The sequence below is a fragment of the Emys orbicularis genome, chromosome 6 (genome assembly GCF_028017835.1).
Source record: "Emys orbicularis isolate rEmyOrb1 chromosome 6, rEmyOrb1.hap1, whole genome shotgun sequence".
NCBI classification, from domain to species: Eukaryota; Metazoa; Chordata; order Testudines; family Emydidae; genus Emys; species Emys orbicularis.
Genome location: NC_088688.1, coordinates 91,797,370 through 91,821,527, shown reverse-complemented (window position 1 = coordinate 91,821,527; position 24,158 = coordinate 91,797,370). Strand labels below are relative to the sequence as shown.

The 24,158-nt window shown below is 49.3% G+C and overlaps 1 protein-coding gene across 1 annotated transcript in view; it reads right to left on the bottom strand.

Moving 5' to 3' along the window:
* Window positions 1–24,158, bottom strand: part of FRMD3 (FERM domain containing 3) — a 250,616-nt gene that overhangs the window by 19,577 nt on the left and 206,881 nt on the right. Inside the window, exon 13 of the mRNA XM_065406507.1 lies at window positions 20,837–20,958. Within this exon, the coding sequence (XP_065262579.1) occupies window positions 20,837–20,958 (122 nt within the window). The remainder of the gene's footprint in view (window positions 1–20,836; window positions 20,959–24,158) is intronic.

Below are 24,158 nucleotides of genomic sequence, written 5' to 3'. Positions count from 1 at the left end.
GTTCAAATGTGTCAAGCCCTGCTTGAACCTGGTGACTAAGGGATCCAGAGACACTGGTCTACTTTTGCTAGTTCCTGACAGGCAAAATAACAGCTGAATAAACACAAAGAATTAGGCTCTATTACAGACACAGAAACACAGAGAGCAACCTAGCAGGTTTTGTGGGGGTACTGTGCTGGGGTCAGCAGGGCTAGAGAGCAGGACATGGTTCAACAGTCTCATAACATTGGGTCGGCCCTGCCAGGCAATCTGAGGGGCTGGCGGCCGAGTTAGAGTCCACTGTCCCCTGGTGCTTCCTGGGTTCCTCCAGTGTCTGGGGCCATAGAGGCAAGTAAGGGAGCCCTCCCTTTCCACCAGTCCCAACCCAGGCCCCAATGGGGAAAAGGTTAAGAAAATCTCAGTCCCCGCTTGCTGGTACAAAAGACCAGCCTCCGTTGGGCCACTGCCTACCTCCCCTGTTCTCTTTTTAGTTTGTGGCATGGTCCCAGCACTCGTTTTCCCTCCCAGTTTCAGTAATTCAGACAGTCAGTTAGGCCTTCCAGCTCAGTGTCCAGTTGCTCTCCCTTCTCAGGAAGAACAGGGGTAGAAAGAGGACCCAGGCCGTTGGCCTCCCAGTTGGGTCTTACCCACAGTCCAGATCCTTCCCCGGTAGATCCCTGTGTTCCAGAAGCTAAAGCCTGGCTGCCTTCCTGCAGCAGTCTCAGAGTCCCCTTTTAAGCAGGTCCTCCATTTGGAGCATGTTCTGCTGCTGCTGAGGGACAGGGCCTTCTTGGCCTAATAGTGCTCCACAATTCCCTTAGCCTCAGTTTGGGTCTGTAAACCCCATCACAGGCACCTAAAGAGATCCACATGTGCCCATTTGCCCCACACTGAAAACCTTTTCCTGGTGCACAATACAGGGACTCAACTCAGGCTTCTGCTTCAAGGATGAATTCTTTGAAGTACTTCAAATCAGCTTATTGTATGGACAGGAGTTTCTGAGGAGTGCCTCTAGAAATGTCCTTAAGCACTCCTCTCAGAGTTTGATGGCTCTGGATGACATCTCCAAGCATCTCTGATACTCACACCTCTAATGCTCATCTCCATAGAGAGGTCACGCTCATCTGCGAGGGACATCTTGTACCTATATTAATGCTTTTTGAAATGACCTACTTCAAGACTCTGGATCCATGTTGAGAACCGTGCAAATCTAAAAGCGCTTTAGGCAGAGTCAATATGGATCGGGGGATTGATCGATCTGGAAAGCCTGGAACATGACAAGTACTAATTACTTTTCTTCAGAAAAATACTCCAAAGCTGGCACTGATTTTTTTTTTTTTTTTGTGCAAAGTTCCTAACACACTGGAGTCTTGAGAACGCTGATCATTAAGGCTTTGTCTACGGTATCACTTTTGTTGGTAAAACTTCTGTCGGTCAGGGGTGTGAAAAAAACCACACATGCCCGAGGACGTAAGTTTCACTGGCAAAAGTGCTGGTGTGGACAGTGCTATGTTGGCAGGAGAGGCTCTCCTGCCAACAGCTAATGGCGCTTGTTGGGGATGGTTTAATTATGCCGGCAGGAGAGCTTTCTCCTGCCGGCAAAGAGCGGCTACACAGGAGACATTACCGCAGCACAGCTGTAGCAGTGCAACTGTGCTGCTGTGAGGTCCGTAGGGTAGCCATAGCCTAAGAAATGCACCAAAGTGCTACATAACTTGGGACAAAAGACTTGAAGTGTTAAGGCTACGATGCTAAAGTATTAAAAAAGGTGCTCTGAGGATATCAATGAAGCATACCAGATCAGCCCAGAGGCAGTAGGTGGTCATGGATTCTGAAAAGAATTCTACTTCTATGACCACCAAGCCAATAGTGCGGAAGAACAGACAGACCAGCACAAACTGAAAATTTATTCAAGCAAAGATGCCTGAGATGCTGTCAGTGGAAGCGCCTGACTCCTGCAGAGAGCTCTTTCCCTGACCATGGTTGAGAAAGAACCTGCTAGAAGGTTCTAGGAAATGAGACCGCAGAAGTTAGAGTGTGACTGGGAGGGTGTGAAAGGTTTAATTGTCTCGTGTTTAACTCCCCTGGCTTCAGAGAATAAAAACTCAGTTAAGGGAGTTCTGCCCTGTCTTGCACTGGGAGCGGGAGACTCAACAGTGAGAATCCTGAGAGGACAGTATCTTTAAAGAAAAGTATTTTCCATTAACTGTAAATAGAAAGACATTAACCTTCATTTCTATCATATCACCAGGGAAACTGTCCTGATAATTACTGCCATCTCCCAGCACATTTCTTAAACAAATCTACTTGTTTCTCTAGGGTTTTGGATTCCTCTCTCTCTCTGAAAAGTCTGACAAGATGATTCAGGTTGTTCATCAATATAAAGAAAAACAGGCACCTGTTACTAGCCTGAAAAATGCAGGACTACTGTCATTTTAAAAACTTTCGGGGGGCTGAGGAGGGACATAATTAAGGTATAATGTTGAAATGTGATTGTGGCCTGCCCAGGACGCATTGGGACAGGCTGGGTGGGAGAGGTGCTGACAACGTGCCTCTCAAGGCAGACTAGGCCAGATTTTAAACCTGTCCTCCCTAAACTGTGAATGTGACCTAGTAGTTTTGTTAAAATATTTTAATGGTATGAAGACAAAGATGTAGAGATGTAGAAAAGAGTGTTCCCCACGCTCCCTCTTTCCAGAACCATTGCTTTTAATTATAGCTGTTAACCACTTGGACTGTGTCTGTCCAGTGGCTCTCACTCACTCGTTGTTGCAATGCACTGATTGAGAATGATCTTCTGAATGCTCAAGACACATGGGAGTGCAAGATCTGACACCTGGCACAGGAAGGGGCAAGGAGGTCCTTGCCAACATTAAAACTTAAACAAAGTATTAGAGATACATTTCCATCTCAATTCTGTTACTCATAGGCAGAGTTTTGTCATGTTCCCTGAAGTCATTCTAGTCAGTGCGACTAAGTATGAAGAATATTATCCTTATACTTGTAGCTCTTCCAGCACTGGTCTGGTAAACCATCCACAAGAAAAAACGGTTACCTACCTTTCATAACTGTTGTTCGTCGAGATGCGTTGCTCACGTCCATTTGATTCTAGGTGTGCGCCGCTGGAGATTTTTGCCTTATTGGTATCTGTAGGGTCAGCTGTGGCGGCCTCTTAAGTGCCGCGCTCATACGTCAGTATATCAGGTGCTGCCGGCCCTGTGCCCTCTCAGTTCCTTCTTGCCGGCAACTCTGACAGAGGGGCAAGAGGGCGAGTAATAGAATGGACATGAGCAACACATCTCAAAGAACAATAGTTACGAAAGGTAGGTAACTGTTTTTCTTCTTTGAGTGCTTGCTCATGTCGTTTCCATTCTAGGTGACTCACAAGCAGTATCCCCGTAGGTGGGCTCAGAGTTCACGGTCTTGCGGCTTGAAACACTGCTCTACCGAAGCCAGGAGTGTCTTGGGCTTCCTGGGTAAGCGCATAATGAGACATAAACGTGTGGATAGACGACCAGGTAGTGGCCCTGCAGATATCCTGAATCGGCACCTGGGCCAGGTAGGCTGCCGACAAAGCCTGAGCCCTAGTCAAGTGGGCAGTCACTGTTGCTGGTGGAGGCACTTGTGATGAGTTCCCCCCAGGGTGCCACCTGGAACTGGGGTACTGCTGAGCCCCCTGACCCACCAGCCTGGGCTCCCTCTCACACTGTACTGCTGTGGAAAGCTTCAAAGCCCTCCAGCCTGCACTTTCACCAGCATTCATATAGGTAGGGACACACCGAGCTGCAGTTACACGCAGGCTCTCTAATCACCAGCTTCCCAGGCTGACAGATTGTTAAGGCACAAGCTGCCTTGGCTCTGCAGCTTGGGTTTTCCAGGATTTCATACACAGCCTAGAAATCCCTCTAGCCTGAGACCATCACTTCCTAACCATCGCCACGGGAGACCGGTGCCTCAAGTAGGAGGATTGGTGTCAGGGCCAGGGGACAGGTACTGCGACAGAGACCACTCCCGCTGTCTGGGAGACTGGGATCTGTGCCGAGGAAACAGCCGGTGGGAGGATGATCGGTGCTGGTGATACAGTGACCGGTGCCTTCCTCTAGGCAACCTGTGTCAAGAGGGCAAAGACTATGAGCACGGTGCCAGCAATCTAGGACATCCCACAGAAGACAGAGACCTGGGGCATGGAGACGGAGGGTGCTGTCTCATCTCTGAAGATTGGCGTCCTTCCCCCACCCTCTGGGGGGTCTTTACGGATGGCTTTCCCTCGCCAGGAGCCTTTGCTGTGTCCTGTCACACACGCAGTGCCGGCGGCGCTGGTAGAGGCCTCTGTTCTCTGGGCGCCAGGAAAGCCTGGGAAGGCATCGGCCCTGCCACCAGTCAGGGTCCCCTACCACTCCCTGGAGTCGATGGCGGATCCTTCAGGGGGCTTGGGGACTCCCTGGGGGGGGGGGGCGCATCCCCATGTGGCTCCGGTGTGGGGTGTCAGCCCAAACTGGGTCCTTTGCCCTTCTTGCTCAGTGCCGGGGAGTCGCTCTTCTTTGACCTCTTCTTAGGCACCGGCGATGGGGAGCAGTGCCAAGTGGAGCCCAGTGCCAGGGGTGCGCTGTGCACCAAGGCTGAGGTGCTAGGGGCAGTCTCCGTCTGGGAAGGCTCGGATGCCGGGCAGAGAGCAGCCTCCATGAGGAGGTCCCTCAAATGGATGTCTCATTCTTTCTGAGTTCTGGGACAAAAGGTCTGCCTTAGACAAAGAAACGTGTATTTGATACTCTTTCTGAGTTCCGGGACAAAAGTTCTTACAGATGCGACACGTCCTTCACATGTGATTCCCCAAGCACTTGAGGCTGCTATGTGGGTCACTAACAGGCAAAGGACTGTTACAGTCAGAGCAGGGCTTAAAACCTGGAGCACGGGGCATGCCCCATCTCGAGCAAAGTCCCCGCTGGGATTCTCTCTCTAACTACACTACTTAACAACTACCGTACTTACTGTAAACAAACTATTTAAAAGGCCTTAAGGCTCGAAGACTGAAGTAGAAGAACCGCTAACCCTTGCAAGGAAAGGGAAAGACGCTCCGACTAACCATTATGGGCAGTAAGAAGGAATTGAGAGGGCGTAGAGCTGGCAGCACCTAATATACCAACGCATGAGCGCAGCACTCAAGAGGGTGCCACAGCCGGCCCTACGGATACCGCTAAGGCAAAAATCTACCATGGCCATGCACGTGGGCATACACACCTAGCATGAAATCGACGTGAGCAAGCACTCGAAGAAGAATATAATTTTGAAACTTTGGGGCTTAAGATAGAGCAACCAGTTCTGCATCGGGGTGTACAAACTGGCAACAAGTCATCTCAACCTGATATTTGGGTGATTACTTGCAAATTTAAGTGCCCACATGACGAACCAGGCACCAAACTTTGAAAATTTGGATCTGTTTGGTTGCTCTAAACAGAAATGCTTTTTTATTATTCACTTTTAAAACTTCTCTAACTGACAGAACAGTAATTTTTGATGCCATCACCAAAGTCTATTGGCTTTGCCTGCACTGCAATGGACTGCCATGACCTTCTGTCCAGTCAGAACACCCTTCCTTCTGTACTATTCATGCTTTTGCCTTGGGGAAAATTAGCAATACCATGCAGCATTACTGAACAACTTGTGTATTTATGGAAGAGAATTTCATTTTACAGGCAAGTCTACACAATGTGCTTAGATTTTTAGGAATGACATTAGATATGTTAGAATGATTGGGATTTATTTTTAGGCCCTACATTTTGTTTGTTTTCCCTTCTGAAACAATTCTCCTAAGCACAAACAGACAGGTTTGAAGTTGTTCAAAATTCCATACAGAAGGTTTCCTGTGCTGGAGTTCACTTTGATATCTTTGTTACTTAGCAACTTTCAAATAATTGGCATGAAATCTACCTCATTGCCTGGCAGTTTCTGTAAAGTAATTTAGTTTAATACTTCTCATAGACTTGGACAACTTGTGAATTAATCTCTCAGGCAATTTTAGGAAGCAAAGCGATATTTTCAAGGAGCTCATTAAAATGGTAACACAAGAAACCACCAAGCCACTGCATATTGGGCAATTCATTCAGCTACCACATATAAGGTTGATTGAAATTCAGGGACAAGCAAGAGGTGCTAGGCTAAAAGGTGAAATATTGACAGGGCTAACACTGGTCTGGGAGTCAAGAAACCTGGTTTCTACTGCTGGCTCTGCTACCAGTTAACCATGTGAATGCAGACAAGTCATTTAACTGCTCGGAGACTCTGTGTAAAGCAACTATTAATGCTTACCCCTGTTCATAAGACTGACACAAGCACCTCTGTAGTCACACTCTTCACACTATTGTAATAATCTTTGTACAAAATATGCCTTGTGAGGTATCATTTGAAAACTAAAAACTCAGTGATAATTAATATTCTTGTATGATGTAAGCACACCGTGGGTATTAAGAGTTATGAATATATGCTAGAATTATGACTAAAGTGTGTTTAAAGTAGGCATGCAGGAAGAGTTGGTAAATAGTACTGGAGTACTATCATGGATGGATATAAACTGTTCAGGAAGGACAGGCAGGGCAGAAAAGGTGGGGGAGTTGCGTTGTATGTGAGAGAGGAGTATGACTGCTCAGAGCTCCGGTATGAAACTGCAGAAAAACCTGAGTGTCTCTGGATAAAGTTGAGAAGTGTGAGCAACAAGGGTGATGTCGTGGTCGGAGTCTGCTATAGACCACCAGACCAGGGGGATGAGGTGGACGAGGCTTTCTTCTGGCAACTAGCAGAAGTTGCTAGATCGCAGGCCCTGGTTCTCATGGGAGACTTTAATCACCCTGATATCTGCTGGGAGAGCAATACAGCGGTGCACAGACAATCCAGGAAGTTTTTGGAAAGTGTAGGGGACAATTTCCTGGTGCAAGTGCTGGAGGAACCAACTAGGGGCAGAGCTTTTCTTGACCTGCTGCTCACAAACAGGGAAGAATTAGTAGGGGAAGCAAAAGTGGATGGGAACCTGGGAGGCAGTGACCATGAGATGGTCAAGTTCAGGATCCTGACACAAGGAAGAAAGGAGAGCAGCAGAATACGGACCCTGGACTTCAGAAAAGCAGACTTTGACTCCCTCGGGGAACAGATGGGCAGGATCCCCATGGAGAATAACATGAAGGGCAAAGGGGTCCAGGAGAACTGGCTGTATTTTAAAGAATCCTTATTGCGGTTGCAGGAACAAACCATCCCGATGTGTAGAAAGAATAGTAAATATGGCAGGCGACCAGCTTGGCTAAACAGTGAAATCCTTGCTGATCTTAAACGCAAAAAAGAAGCTTACAAGAAGTGGAAGATTGGACAAATGACCAGGGAGGGGTATAAAAATATTGCTCAGGCATGCAGGAGTGAAATCAGGAAGGCCAAATCACACTTGGAGTTGCAGCTAGCAAGAGATGTTAAGAGTAACAAGAAGGGTTTCTTCAGGTATGTTAGCAACAAGAAGAAAGTCAAGGAAAGTGTGGGACCCTTACTGAATGAGGGAGGCAACCTAGTGACTGAGGATGTGGAAAAAGCTAATGTACTCAATGATTTTTTTGCCTCTGTCTTCACAAACAAGGTCAGCTCCCAGACTGCTGCACTGGGCAGCACAATATGGGGAGAAGGTGACCAGCCCTCGGTGGAGAAAGAAGTGGTTCGGGACTATTTAGAAAAACTGGACGTGCACAAGTCCATGGGGCCGGATGCGCTGCATCCGAGGGTGCTAAAGGAGTTGGCGGATGAGATTGCAGAACCATTAGCCATTATTTTTGAAAACTCATGGCGATCAGGGGAGGTCCCGGATGACTGGAAAAAGGCTAATGTAGTGCCCATCTTTAAAAAAGGGAAGAAGGAGGATCCGGGGAACTACAGGCCAGTCAGCCTCACCTCAGTCCCTGGAAAAATCATGGAGCAGGTCCTCAAGGAATCAATTATGAAACACTTAGAGGAGAGGAATGTGATCAGGAACAGTCAGCATGGATTCACCAAGGGGAAGTCGTGCCTGACTAACCTAATTGCCTTCTATGATGAGATAACTGGCTCTGTGGATGAGGGGAAAGCAGTGGATGTGTTATTCCTTGACTTTAGCAAAGCTTTTGATACGGTCTCCCACAGTATTCTTGCTGCCAAGTTAAAGAAGTATGGGCTGGATGAATGGACTGTAAGGTGGATAGAAAGCTGGCTAGATCGTCGGGCTCAACGGGTAGTGATCAATGGCTCCATGTCTAGTTGGCAGCCAGTTTCAAGCGGAGTGCCCCAAGGGTCGGTCCTGGGGCCAGTTTTGTTTAATATCTTTATTAATGATCTGGAGGATGGTGTGGACTGCACTCTCAGCAAGTTTGCCGATGACACTAAACTAGGAGGCGTGGTAGATACACTAGGGGGTAGGGATCGGATACAGAGGGACCTAGACAAATTAGAGGATTGGGCCAAAAGAAACCTGATGAGGTTCAACAAGGACAAGTGCAGAGTCCTGCACTTAGGACGGAAGAATCCCATGCACAGCTACAGACTAGGGACCGAATGGCTAGGTAGCAGTTCTGCAGAAAAGGACCTAGGGGTCACAGTGGACGAGAAGCTGGATATGAGTCAACAGTGTGCTCTTGTTGCCAAGAAGGCTAACGGCATTTTGGGCTGTATAAGTAGGGGCATTGCCAGCAGATCGAGGGACGTGATCGTTCCCCTTTATTCGACATTGGTGAGGCCTCATCTGGAGTACTGTGTCCAGTTTTGGGCCCCACACTACAAGAAGGATGTGGAAAAATTGGAAAGAGTCCAGCGGAGGGCAACAAAAATGATTAGGGGTCTGGAGCGCATGACTTATGAGGAGAGGCTGAGGGAACTGGGATTGTTTAGTCTCCAGAAGAGAAGAATGAGGGGGGATTTGATAGCAGCCTTCAACTACCTGAAGGGGGGTTCCAAAGAGGATGGAGCTCGGCTGTTCTCAGAGGTGGCAGATGACAGAACAAGGAGCAATGGTCTCAAGTTGCAGTGGGGGAGGTCTAGGTTGGATATTAGGAAACACTATTTCACTAGGAGGGTGGTGAAGCACTGGAATGCTTTACCTAGGGAGGTGGTGGAGTCTCCTTCCTTGGAGGTTTTTAAGGCCCGGCTTGACAAAGCCCTGGCTGGGATGATTTAGTTGGGAATTGGTCCTGCTTTGAGCAGGGGGTTGGACTAGATGACCTCCTGAGGTCCCTTCCAACCCTGATATTCTATGATTCTATGATTCTATAGGTCTGCCTTAGACAAAGAAATGTGTATTTGATTCTCTGACCACCCCAGTCTTCAGACAAAGACAATGAAGGTCCATTTTTACATATTAAGTAAACTAAGCTATTAAGCTAACAAGTGGAGGAAGAAAGAGCATGGAGCTTCCTTCTCCACCAGAGAACATAAGAACGGCCATACTGGATCAGACCAAAAGTCCATCTAGCCCAGTATCTTGTCTTTCAACAGTGGCCAATGCCAGGTACTCTAGGGGGAATGAACAGAATAGGTCAGGCCTGCACAACATGCAGCCCGGGGGCTGCATGCGGCCCGCGTGGGCTCACTATGCGGCCCGCGGGGGTTGAGTGGGTGGGCTCACTGTGCGGCCTGCAGGGGCGTGAGTAAGCAAGCGGCGGGTGAGGGAGGGGGGCTGAGTAGGTGAGCGGGCAGGCAGTGGTGGGGAATGAGTAGGCGAGCTGGGCAGGTGGGGGCTGAGGAGGCGAGTGGGCAGGCAGTGGCAGGGGGGGCAGGTGAGCCGGTGGCGGGGAAGGGGGGGCTGAGGAGGCAAGTGGGCGGGCAGTGGCGGGCGGTAAGTAGGCAAGCCGGAGGGGTGGGGGGCTGAGGAGGCGAGCAGTGGCGGTGGGGGCAGGTGAGCCGGCGAGCCGGAGGGGTGGGGGGTTGAGGAGGCAAGCGAGCGGGCAGTGGCGGGGGGGTGAGTAGGCGAGCCGGGGGAGGGGGGCTGAGGAGGCGAGCAGCGAATCGGTGGCTGACCTGTTCTACTGATCTGGTCTGGCTCCCATCCCCTCTCCCAGGGCCGGCTCCAGGCACCAGCAAAACAAGCAGGTGCTTGGGGCGGCACATTTCTAGGGGCAGCATTCTGGCGCCGGCCATCATAGGTGCCGACTCTGGGGCATGGGGAAAAAGTGCCCCCGCCACCCCAGCTCGCCTCCGCCTGCTCCCCTGAGCACGCCGCCGCCACTCGGCTTCTCCCCCTCCCTCCCAGGCTTGCCGCGCCCGAAACAGCTGTTTTGCGCAGCAAGGCTAGGAGGGAGGAGAAGCCGAGCGGCGGAGGTGAGCTGGAGCGGGGAGTGGTTCCTCTTACCCCCCCGCTACTTCCTGCGGTCCCCCGCCCCACTCTAGCTCACCTCCGCTCCGCCTGCTCCCCCGGGCGTGCCGCCGCTCTGCTTCTCCCCCCTCCCTCCCAGGCTTGCCACGTGCGAAACTGCTATTTCGCGCAGCAAGGCTGGGAGGGAGGGAGGGAGGAGAAGCCGAGTGGCGGACGCTCGGGGGAGGCGGCGGTGGTGGAGCGGAGGTGAGCTGAAGCGGGGAGCGGTTCCTCTACCCCCCTGTTACTTCCTGCGCCCCCCCACCCTAGCTCACCTCCGCTCCGCCTGCTCCCCTGAACGCGCCGCTGCTCCGCTTCTCCGCCCTCCCTCACCTGAGAGGAAGGGGGGAGAAGTGGAGCGGCAGCACGCCCGGGGGAGCAGGCGGAGCGGAGGTGAGCTAGGGCGGGAGGTCACGGGGGGCCCGCAGGAAGCAATGGGGGGGGGGGAGAAATGCGGCACGCCGGGGGAGGAAGCGGTGCTGGGGATTTGGGGAAGGGGTTCAGAAGGGGTGGAGTTGGGGCGGGGCCGGGGGCAGAGGGGCACGAAAAAGAAAGGGGGGGCAGCCAAAATTTTTTTTGCTTGGGGCAGCAAAAATCCTAGAGCCGGCCCTGCCCTCTCCAAGGGTTGCAGCTGTCTGGAGGTGCCTGCCTTCCATGCCTTCCTTATTCACACCTCATTCATTCAACAGGGCAACTGATTACAAAGTGGGGGGAAGATCTTATTCTACTTCTAGCAAAAAGACATTTTTCTTTTACCTTAATTATACTACCTTAGGGGCCCGCTATAACATATTACCGAAGTTCAATACTGCTGTTTCGGTGGGGCGGCGCTGGGGAAGGAAGGTTTGTTTTCGTGGGGCAGGTGGCGCTGGGGGGGGGGGGTGTTGTGTTTCGGGGGGGGCTGGGTGGCGCTGGGGGGGGGGAGGTTGGCGGCGCTCGGGGGGGTTTCGGCCCTCAGCTGTTTTCTTTGGAGTAATATGGCCCTCGCCGCTTTACGAGTTGTGCAGGCCTGGAATAAGTAATCAAGTGATCCATCCCGTCGCCCATTCCCAGCTTCTGGGAAACAGAGGCTATAGACACCATCCCTGCCCATCCTGGCTATCCTCCATGAATTTATCTAGTTCTTTTTGATGGACCTATCCTCCATGAATTTATCTAGTTCTTTTTGAACGCTGTTACAGTCTTGGCCTTCACAACATCCTCTGGCAAAGAGTTTTGTAGATTAACTGTGCATTGTGTGAAGAAATACTTCCTTTTGTTTGTTTTAAACCTACTGCCTATTAATTTCATTTACTGACCCCTAGTTCTTGTGTTATAAGAAGGAGTAAATAACACTTCCTTATTTACTCTCTTCACACCAGTCATGATTTTATAGACCAGTGGTTCTCAAACTGTGGGTCAGGACCCCAAAGTGGGTCGCAGCCCCATTTTAATGGGGTTTCCAGAGCCAGCATTAGACTTGCTGGGACCCAGGGCTGAAGCTGAAGCCTGAACTCCACCCCCACCCAGGGTGGCAGGGCTCAGGCTGCAGCTCCCTCTCCCTCCACCCGAGGCAGCGGGACTTGGTCTCCACCCCCTCCTGGGGTCATGTAGTAACTTTGTTGTCAGAAGGGGGTCGCGGTGCAATGAAGTTTGAGAACTCCTGTTATAGACCTCTATCATATTCCCCCTTAGTCGTCTCTTTTCCAAGCTGAAAAATCCCAATCTTGTTAATCTCGCCTCATGAGGTTGCCTTCCTCACAGCTTAAATGAACTTTACTTTGAGGGGAAACTCTCAGAAGAATCCATTTAAAAGGTTTACAGGTCTATAAAGATGGGAGGGCTGAACCTCAAGTGAATTGAATGACCTGAATACATACAATATTAAATCAAATGATTATATACAATATTACTGTATTATAAAAAAGTGTACTGAGATCTTTTCTGAAAGCTGATAGCACAACTGTTAATTAATATCATTGTGAAATGCCTGTATTAACACTATATGAGGATTTATGGATACTTAATGATATTATTTATTAAAGTATGTGGCCAAACAGGGAGAAACAGGTTCCCTGCCAGACAGGAGAGAAGGCAGCTATTTACCTGTCTCCTATGTAAATTAAGCATGGTGGAATCAAAACAAGAGAAGCCCCATTTACACAGAAATCAGCAAAGGACTGGGAAGTTCACAGAAAGGGAAGAAAAGCATGAGGTCATCCTGACTCTTGAAAAGAAGTCATTGAATCTTGGAAGATCTAAGAAAAGACGGAAGCCATCTTTTGCCTCCATCACCAGACAGGAACAAGGGAGTGGAGTTCACACAAGTTGTGAAAGATGGGTTCTTCAATCTGGGGAGGTGGGGAGAGGGTCTAAAGTGTCTGGAAACTGAATATAGTTGAGAAACCTGCTTAGGCAAAGAACTTTCACCTAGGAAGACAAGGGAAGACAGCGCCTTGTACTGATGTGGAAGGTCCTGACTGAGGGAAAGTAACCCATGGCTGGGAAGAAGGAAGATTGATGAGAGAAACCAGCTTGAACAGTCCATAATTTGCTAGATTAAGGTTTAGACTTTTAGATGCATGTTTTCACTTTTATTTGCTTGCAACCCTTTCTAACTTTATTCCTTTTACTTGGCATCACTTAACCTATGTCCTATTATTAATAAATTTGTTTTATTTTAACTATAAACTAATTCACTGTGGGTTTAAAAGGAAGAGTGTATTTACCCCAGTTAATAAGATGTGATGTACTTGTGTGTCTTTAGAGGAACAAACTAACCTTATTATTTCTCTGAGTGGTCCACGAGAGGGCTGGACATCACAGAGCATATGGGTTGGGGAAAATTGAGGACTGGGAGTGTGAGTATCACCTTGCTGGATGTAACCGCAGCTGGTGGTGGAAGCCAGAGCAGGGCTGTAGACAGGCTGCTGGGATCACAGACACTGAACCAGGGCTGTCTAGCACACAGACACTTCAGAGTGTGACCTGTATGCTTGCAGGCTAGTTGTGAACATCCCAGGCTGGGAGCTACAACAGCAAAGCATTGAGAGGCATCCAGGTTGCAGGGGAAGTGGTGACACAGCCCCTCACTGGGCTGGATCGCACCCAGGGGCGGGCTCTAGCTTTTTTGCCGCCCCAAGCACGGCAGGCAGGCCACCTTCAGCGGCTTGCCTGCGGGAGGTCCCCGGTCCCGCGGATTCAGCGGCATGCCTGCGGGAGATCCACCGGTCCCGCGGCTTCGGCGTACCCGCCGCCGAATTGCCGCCGAATCCGCGGGACCGGCAAACCTCCCGCAGGCATGCCGCCAAAGGCGGCCTAACTGCCGCCCTCCCAAGGACCGGCAGGGCGCCCCCCGCGGCTTGTCGCCCCAGGCACGCGCTTGGAGTGCTGGTGCCTGGAGCCACCGCTGATCGCACCCCAAACCCCATAACAAAGACACTAAGATCTATGGAGGAAAATAATATACAAGTGCTAAGTATTATTACTAGCAGTCATAGTAATTTAATTATGCTTATGGTTCCTCCTAGGAGACAATCCATAGACAAACATTCGCATTAGGTCTTACAACTTTAAATCTAAAGTAACTATATCAGTATCTAATTGAAAGTCAAGGTGGCTACTGAACTGTACATGTTATTCATTTGAAGTCTATCAACATTATCCAGTGAGCACTACCCTTGACAGTTTTCAAAATTGGATTTCACTACTGCACACTTTTCATCTTATCCAATAGTAAATTCAGCTGCTCCAGCCATATATACTTCTGCAGCTAGGAAACCCTATAGAAGGGACATTAGCTGACTTTGAGAAAAAAAAAAAAGGCTGTTTTTTACAAGTAACAAGGTGTAATTATTCTGTAATTGTGGTAACTGTCCTCTAGTAACACAGTATTTGGTGGTTATCTGGTAACCAGATAATGAAGTCACCATAAATACAAACCTTTCAAAGCTGTAGCTAACAAGTCATTTATTGTAAATTAACACTAATTACATAGTTATCTACAGTAATGGGTGAATGACCAGATGTTTAGCTAAGTACCCAAACATTCAAATGCTTAGCCAAACATCATCCAACCCCTTTGGATGAAATCCTGACCCCACTGAAGTAAAAGGCAAAATTCCCTTTGACATCAGTAGAGCCAGGATTTCACTTTTTGGGTCTGTAAAAGGAAGGTAGAACTCTTATGAAAATAGACACACTTGTGAGATTTCTAGTACTTCCTGCTGCAGCAAGGTGAAACCACAAATTATTTGATCTCCAGCTCAATGAAATCAAATTCTCTGGTGAAATACCATTGGCTTTCCATATTTCTATTGAATCTACAGGGGGAATTTTTAGGTAGAAAGAATGTAATTATTTATGTTGAAATTAAGCCAAGATGTTGAGATTCATACCCCTACTTTTAAAAACCATGCTATGGGATCTTTAATGAACACGTCATCTGAGGCCTGGTCTACACTACGAGTTTAGGTCGACTTTAGCTGCGTTAAGTCGACTTAAACCTGGACACGTTTACACGACGAAGCCCTTTCTTTCGACTTAAAGGGCCCTTTAAACCGGTTTCTTTACACCACCTCGACGAGGGGATTAGCGATAAAATCGGCCTTATGGGGGTCGGAATTGGGTAGTGAGGACGGAATTCGACATTAGTGGCCTCCGGGAGCTATCCCACAGTGCTTCATTGTGACCGCTCTGGACAGCACTCTCATCTCAGATGCACTGGCCAGGTAGACAGGAAAAGCCCCGCGAACGTTTGAATTTCATTTCCTGTTTGCTCAGCGTGGAGAGCACAGGTGACCACGCAGAGCTCATCAGCACAGGTAACCGTGATGGAGTCCCAGTCCCAGTCCCAGGATCGCAAAAGAGCTCCAGCCTGGACCGAACGGGAGGTACGGGATCTGATCGCCATCTGGGGAGATGAAGCAGTGCTGGCCGAACTCCGAAACAGTAAAAGAAATGGCAAAACATTAGAAAAGATCTCCAAGGCCATGAAGGACAGAGGCCATAACAGGGACGCACAGCAGTGCCGCATGAAAATTAAGGAGCTAAGGCAAGCCTACCACAAAGCCAGAGACGCAAACGGAAGGTCCGGGGCTGAGCCGCAAATATGCCGCTACTACGAGGAGCTGCATGCCATTCTAGGGGGTGCAGCCACCAGTAGCCCAAGCGTGTGCTATCAGTCCCTCTCTGGAGACAGGGAAGCGGGTTCGGCGGACGAGGAAGATGAGGATGGAGAGAACATCATAGATAGCTCACAGCAGCAAGGAAGCAGAGAAACCAGTTTCCCCAACAGCCAGGATATGTTTGTCACCCTGGACCTGGAACCAGTAAACCCCGAACTCACCCAAGACCCTGTGGGCACACAGGGGACCTCTGGTGAGTGTACCTTTGTAAATATTACACATGGTTTAAAAACAAGCGTGTTTAATGATTAATGATTAATTTGCCCTGGCAATCGCGGCCAGTACAGCTACTGGAAAAGTCTGTTAACGTGTATGGGGATGGAGCGGAAATCCTCCAGGGACATCTCCAGAAAGCTCTCCTTCATGTACTCCCAAAGCCTTTGCAAAAGGTTTCTGGGGAGGGCTGCCTTATCCCGTCCGCCATGGTAGGACACTTTACCACGCCAGGCCAGTAGCACGTAGTCTGGAATCATTGCATAACAAAGCATGGCAGCGTATGGTCCCGGTGTTTGCTGGCATGCAGACAACATCCATTCCTTATCGCTCTTTGTTATCCTCAGGAGAGTGATATCATTCACGGTCACCTGGTTGAAATGGGGCGATTTTATTAAGGGGACATTCAGAGGTGCCCCTTCCTGCTCTGCTGAACAGAAATATTCCCCGCTGCTAACCACGCGGTGGGGGGGAGGGGTGAAGTGACCATCCCAGAGAATTGGGTGTGTGGGGGAGGGGAGTTAGTTGGGTTTGTGCTGCATGTTAAACCTGAAACCGCAGCCCCTCCTTTTACATTGCAAACCCATTTTAAATGGCCAACCCAACGGGTGCTTGGTATGGTTAATGAGAGCAGTACTGTTTGAAACCATCCCCACTTGTTAACAAGGTTAAAAAAGCCAAAAGACTGTGTCTTACCATGGCTGCCTGCAAGCTGAAATCTGTGGCCTGGAACTGCGTGAGTGATCTCTCAACAGGCAGGCCCTCAATATAAGAGGAAAAATGCGACCTTGTAACGAAAGCACATGTGCTGTGTGATGCACGGCAAAATCTAAAGTGAAAGAGTGTACCCATTGTTCTCAAAAATGTATCTTTTTTAAACAACTCTCCCTTCTCCTCCACCAGCTGCAAATGTTTCACCTTCACAGAGGCTAGTGAATATTCGAAGAAGGAAGCGAAGGACGCGTGACGAAATGTTCACTGAACTACAGACTGCCTCCCACGCTGACAGAGCACAGCAGAATGCGTGGAGGCAGTCAATGACTGATTTTAGAAAAGCCCAATATGAGCGAGAGGAGAGGTGGCGAGCTGAATTGCTGGCTGAAGAGCAGAGGGTGCGTGCTGAAACGCGGGCTGAAGAGGAGAAGTGGCGTCAGCTTGTACTCAGAAAGCAAGAGTCGATGCTCCGGCTGCTGGAGCATCAAACTGATATGCTCCTGCGTATGGTTGAGCTGCAGGAAAGGCAGCAGGAGCAGAGACCGCCGCTGCAGCCCCTCTGTAACCAACAGCAGGAGCAGAGACCGCCGCTACAGCCCCTCTAACCAACAGCAGGAGCAGAGACCGCCGCTACAGCCCCTCTGTAACCAACAGCAGGAGCAGAGACCGCCGCTACAGCCCCTCTGTAACCACCAGCCCTCCTCCCCAAGTCCCATTGCCTCCTCACCCAGACGCCCAAGAACACGGTGGGGGGGCCTCCGGCCACCCAATCACTCCACCCTAGATGATTTCCACAGCAATAAGTTTTAAAGTTTTAAAGTGCAGTGTGTCCTTTTCCTTCCCTCCTCCCCCACCCATCCCGGGCTACCTTTGCAATTATCCCCCTAGTTGTGTGCTGCTTCCCTCCTCCCCCACCCATCCCGGGCTACCTTTGCAATTATCCCCCTAGTTGTGTGCTCAATTAATAAAGAATGCATGAATGTGAAGTAACAATGACTTTATTGCCTCTGCAAGTGGTGCTTGAAGAGGGGAGGGTAGGGGAGGTTGGGGTGCTTGGTTTACAGGGTAGTAGAGTTAACCGGGTGCGTGGGGGGGGCTGCGATTTCATCAAGGAGAAACAAACAGAAGTTTCACACCATATCCTGCCCAGTCACAAAACTAGTTTTCAAAGCCTCTCTGATGCGCACCGCGCCCTGCTGTGCTGCTCTAACCGACCTGGTGTCTGGCTGCGCGTAATCAGCGGCCAGGTGATTTGCCTCTACCTCCCACCCCGCCATAAATGTCTCCCCCTTACTCTCACAGATATTGTGGAGCGCACAGCAAGTAGCAATAACAATGGGGATATTCTTTTCGCCGAGGTCACAGCGAGTCAGTAAGCTGCGCCAGCGCGCTTTTAAACGCCCAAATGCACATTCCACCACCATTCGGCACTTGCTCAGCCTGTAGTTGAACAGGTCCTGACTCCTGTCCAGGCTGCCTGTGTATGGCTTCATGAGCCATGGCATTAAGGGGTAGGCTGGGTCCCCAAGGATCACGATAGGCATTTCAACATCCCCAATGGTTATTTTCTGGTCCGGGAAGAAAGTCCCTTCCTCCAGCTTTCGAAACAGAAGAGAGTGCCTGAAGACGCGAGCATCATGTACCCTTCCCGGCCAGCTCACGTTGATGTTGGTGAAACGTCCCTTGTGATCCACCAGGGCTTGCAGCAGCATTGAAAAGTACCCCTTGCGGTTTATGTACTCGGTGGCTTGGTGCGCCGGTGCCAAGATAGGGATATGGGTTCCGTCTATCGCCCCACCACAGTTTGGGAATCCCATTGCAGCAAAGCCATCCACTATGTCCTGCACGTTTCCGAGAGTCACTACCCTTGATATCACCAGATAATCACTCTCATTGCCCTGGCAACTTGGATCACAGCAGCCCCCACAGTAGATTTGCCCACTCCAAATTGATTCCCGACTGACCGGTAGCTGTCTGGCGTTGCAAGCTTCCACAGGGCTATCGCCACTCGCTTCTCAACTGTGAGGGCTGCTCTCATCCTGGTATTCTGGCGCTTCAGGGCAGGGGAAAGCAAGTCACAAAGTTCCATGAAAGTGCCCTTTCGCATGCGAAAGTTTCGCAGCCACTGGGAATCGTCCCAGACCTGCAACACGATGCGGTCCCACCAGTCTGTGCTTGTTTCCCGGGCCCAGAATCGGCGTTCCATGGCATGAACCTGCCCCAGTAACACCATGATTTCCACATTGCTGGGGCCTGTGCCTTGTGAGAGGTCCATGTCAATTTCCTCATCACTATCGTCGCCGCGCTGCAATCGCCTCCTCCTCCTCAGCTGGTCCTCCTGGTTTTGCTTTGGCATGTCCAGGCTCTGCATATACTCCAGGACAATGCGCGTGGTGTTCATAGTGCTCATAATTGCCGCGGTGATCTGAGCGGGCTCCATGATCCCAGTGCTAGCTATGGCGTCTGGTCTGAAAAAAGGCGCGAAACTAGTATCTAAAGACCAGGGGAAGAAGGGAGGGAGGGAGGGAGGGGCGGGCGACTGACGACATGGCGTACAGGTACAGGGAATTAAAATCAAGAAAGGTGGCTGTGCATCAGGGAGAAATACAAACAACTGTCACACAGAATGCCCCCCCCCCCCCCAGAGATTGAACTCCTAAGCCTGGGTTTAGCGGGCCGTTGATTTGACGGAGGGAGGGGGGAAGGAAATGAATACAGAACAAATCTATTTTTTACATCTTAAGACGACAGTGCAGCATGACTGATAGCCCTCGGCATTTTCTGGGTGCTTGGCAGCAAATACTTGGCAGCAAATAGTATACTACGACTGGTAACCATCATTGTCCAACGAGGACGGTTAAAGGCAAGGGGTTGCTGCTGTGTAGCAATGTAGCCCCACGTGTGCCAGCCACATGTCTGCCAGCACCCAGATCGCCCTCGGCCTTTTCTGGGTGCTTAGCAGACAATACTTGGCAGCAAATAGTATACTACGACTGGTAACCATCATTGTCCAACGAGGACATCTATGAGCATTTCAGGCAACCTGTAAATTTACTTGCTTTCAGACCTGAGGAAAGCTCTTCTTGCAGATCTGCTGAGCACCCAGATCGCCCTCGGCCTCTTCTGGATGCTCAGCAGACAATACTGACAGGACGGTTACCAGTCGTAATAAACCATCTACTGCCAAAAGGCAAGGGGCTGGTGCAATGCAGCCCTACGGCTGCCAGCCCCACAGCTACCAGCATCCCGAGCGCCGATGAAGGCTACTACTCATGCTGCACCGTCTACCGCCAAAAGGCAGTAAGCTGCTGCTGCTGTTTAGCAATGCAGTCCCACGTTTGCCGGCACCCGGAAGACATATGGTGACGGTGAGCTGAGCTGAGCGGGCTCCATGCTTGGCGTGGTATGTTGTCTGCACAGGTAACCCAGGTAAAAAGGCGCGAATCTATTGTCTGCCGTTGCTGTGACGGCGGGGGAGGGGCGTGACGCAATGTACCCAGAACCCCCCGCGGCACTGCTTTGCATCATTCGGGCATTGCGATCTCAACCCATAATTCCAATGGGCGCCGGAGACTCCGGGAACTGTGGGATAGGTACCCATAGGCACCCATAGTGCAATGCGCCGGAAGTCGACGCTAGCCTCGGTACTGTGGACGCGGTCCGCCGACTTCATGCACTTAGAGCATTTTATGTGGGGACACACACAGTCGGCTGCATAAAACCGGTTTCTATAAAACCGGCTTCTATAAATCCGACCTAATTTTGTAGTGTAGACAAGCCCTGAGAGTTAGGTGCAGAATGTGGGCAAAAAGCAGTGAATAAGCAAACATGCAGACATCCTCTTTATATAAAGAATATACTCAAACGTTCAAAGAGTCCTCAGAATAATGTCGACAGGAGTCAATGGAGTTGCATTAGCAGAGAATTTGGGCTGGAATTCTTCTTCACTATGTCCTTAAATTCTATGTAGTTTTGCTGTGAAATCTCAAACAGCTGCCGCATTCCATCACAGAGTTCGTTGCATGTCATTATTTAGTGGAATGATCCCCATACATCTTACCTATTTTGCAGGTATGTTGTGAGGCTTTCTGTGTTTGTTTTTTGAGTGCCTTTCACCTGAGGATCTCAAAACTGTAATCCCCATTAATTCCTCACCAAGACAATTATTCTTAAGTCATTCTACTTGCATAGATAGAGCTTTCACACCACACAGCTCTCAGAATTAGTAATAATTTTTCAATACAATGCACAGAGGAGTTAATGGTGTAATTCCTAATGGTAACTGTACAGCTATTTCCACACTTACTAAGTTGATATTGCACCTTTTAATTAATCTTTCCATGTGTACAGGAATGTTTTAACAACAGTTTATAACAGTTATGATTTTGAGTATGAACCAGTCAGATAATTGACTCACCTTCATCTAAAGAAACCTCTTCTTCCTCACTTGGAGAAGGGAGGAGGGGCTGTAGTGGTTCCATATTGATTATGAGTTGTTTATTCAAGGAATGAGAGCTACGACTCTGAGGAATGCTGGTTCTAAAAGCAAAGATAAACAGCATCAGTTTGTTCCCAAGAAATCATTACAAATAAATACAACTGCCTTTGCCCGTCTCAAAATAATTTTGCAGAAGTTATAATGGGCCTTCCCCCCCACCAAGGGGAACATGCCACTTACAGTGAATATCCTTTGACTCCTCCCCTATCTATTAGGTCACACCCTTGGCTGAATGGTGGCTCTGCATCTGAAGTGCTGCAGAGGGGCCAGTAGTGACTCTGCAGTAGGGCGGCTTCCCGCTTCATTTAGCCTCACATCTTCTCATTTTATACTGCATTTCAACTTTACTGCTACACTCCACGCGGCACAGCAGTGAGGAGAATACGGCCCGTTAGAGAGAGAATGCTAATCATTTTGCTGAAGAACCATGCTCCACTGTCTCTGGGACTGGGTCAAGAATAAATCATGAGTGTTTCTGTCACTCTCATCACTGCATGAAGAACAGCTTTCACTCTAGACACTGCCTCTAAAACATGCCTTCAGGTCCTCAATCTGTTTTTATTAGTTGTTTATTATTATTATTATTATTATTATTAGCTCTTTGGTACAGCCTTCCCTGTTAGCAAGTGTTGATCTTGTTAGGGAAGGTTAAGAAGGTTCTAATTGACTCACTCAACCACTTGGCTCACTATCTTAGTCACTTGTTAAGAAGACGAGTAGGTTACTCACCTGTGCAGTAACTGACGTTTTTCGAGATGAGCGTCCCTGTGGGTGCTCCACTCCAGGTGTTGGTGCGTCCCTGTGCCATCACTTGGGGATTTTTACAACAGTACCCGCATGGGCCGTGCACACGCGGTGCCTACCTCATGCGCTGACGGTGCCTCAATATCACGCGCGCGGCCCAGGCTTCTCAGTTCCTTCTCTACAACGGAGACCGCCCCAAACTCCGAAGTAGAGGGGAGGAGAGTGGGTAGTGGAGCACCCACAGGGACACTCATCTCGAAGAACAACAGTTACTGCACAGGTGAGTAACCTCCTCCTCTTCTTCTTCTTCGAGAGATGTCCCTGGGTGCTCCACTCCAGGTGGCTAAAAAGCAGTATCTCTTAAGGAGGTAGGGACTTCGGATCTGGTAAGAAAGCTGTAGCTCAGCTCGACCCATTCAAGTGTTGGTCGGGGTCCCTGAGTAAGAGCATAATGTTTAGCAAAGGTATGCTCCAAAGCCCAGGTGGCGGCTTCGCAAATATGTGTGAGGGGAATGTTACATAAGAATGCCACAGATGTTGACAGATCTGGTGGCGTGTGCCCTAACAGAAGTTGGAGGATTCATCTTCTTTAGTTGGTAGCATAGGCGGATGCAGTCTGCTATCCAGTTGGATAGTCTCTGAGTAGAGATGGATTTGCCTCTGGATCGTTCTGTGACTGAAATGAAAAGTTTAGGGGAAGCTTAGTCCTATCCAAGTAAAAGGACAATACTCTACACACGTCAAGTGTGTGCATTGTTGATTCAAAAGAATTTGCATGCGGTTTAGGGAAAAAGGTTGGTAAGTGGATAGGTTTGTTGATGTGGAAGTACGAGTGCACCTTGGGAAGAAATTTGGGATGCATTCGGAGCGTGACTTTGTCCTTAAAAAAATATAGTGTACAATGGGTCAGCCATGAGTGATCCAAGTTCTCCTACACATCTGGTGGATCTAATCACAACTAAAAACGCAGTTCTCATGGATAGATGTAGGAGGGAGCATGTTGCTAGCAGCTCAAATGGTTGGTGCATCAAGCATCTGAGAACCAAGTGCAGGTCCCAGGGTTGAGTGGGTGGTCTAATGTCCAGGTATAGGGTCTGGAGGCCCTTGAGGAACCACTTTGTGATGGAATGGGCAAAGACAGTAGTGTCTCCAGTCTTATGGTGAAACACCGTCATTGCTGCTAGATGTACCTTTATGGAGCTAAAGGAGAGCCCAGATAGTCTAGTATTAGTGGAAGCAGGAGTGGTTTGCCTGATGGAGCATCAGTGAGTGAACCTAGTCCATTTATGGAGACAGATGGTACGTGTGGATTGCGTTCTGCTATTTTAACAGTACTATTTGTACCTGTTTAGAGCAATCTAGTTCCTCATTAGAGAACCACTGAGGAGCCATGCTTCGAGGTGTAGCATCATTATGTTGGGGTGGTGTAGTTGACCCCTGGGTTGTGATAATAGGTTTGGAAGGGTGGGGGGAGCAGAATCGGCAGGGAAACAGACATCCCCATTACAAATAGGTACCACACCTGTCTGGGCCACGTAGAGGCTATTAGTATGACCCTGGCCCTCTCGCTCGTATTTTTTGTAATACTCTGTAAAGACATGGTATCCAGGGGAATGTGTATAATAAATTGTCCTTCCATTTGATCATGAACGTGTCTCCCATCGAGTCCTTTCCAAGGCCTGCTCTGTAACAGAATTCCGGGCATTTCTTGTTGGTCGCAGTTGCAAAAAGATCCAGTTGAGGGTAGCCCAATATTTTGAATATGTTGTGTAGGAGGGTATCATTTATCTCCCATTCGTGATCTAGGGGGGAAAGATCTGCTGAGCTCGTCCGCAGTGGTTTTAGTGAATTGGGTAGGTAGGAGGCTGAAATTTGGATATTGTATTGGAGGCACCAATTCCAAAGCTTCATAGCCACGGTGCAGAGCAAGTGGGATCAAGCTCCCCCTTGTCTGTTTATATAAAACATGCAGGCAATGTTGTCGGTCATGATCCTGATGTTTTGGTTCTTGGGAGAAATTGGAGGCAGGCGTTGCAGACCACTCAGAGCTCTAACAAATTTATGTGTAGTGAGCTTTCTGTAGGGGACTGTAGTCCCTGAGTGGTATGGTGCACCATGTGTGGCCCCCTACCTGTGAGGGAAGCATCTGTGGTAATTATAACGGAGGGGGACTCCTGTACGAACGGGACTCCGGAGCAGAGGTTGTGTGGAAGAGTCCACCATGTGAGTGAGTCCTTGACTTTGATAGGTATGGATAGAAGACTGTTTAAACTGTACACTTTTGGTCTGTAGACCAGGGTCATCCAACCCTGTAGGCACCGCATGTAGAAGCGTGCATTCTTGACCACAAAAGTGCAAGAGACCATATGGCCAAGAAGTTGCAGACAGTCAAGGACAGTGACCTGCAGGCTGTTCTGCAATTTGGCGACCAGATTCTTTATAGTGTTGAATTTGTTGAATGGGAGAGATGCAAGTCCGGTATGGAATCAAGGTGAGC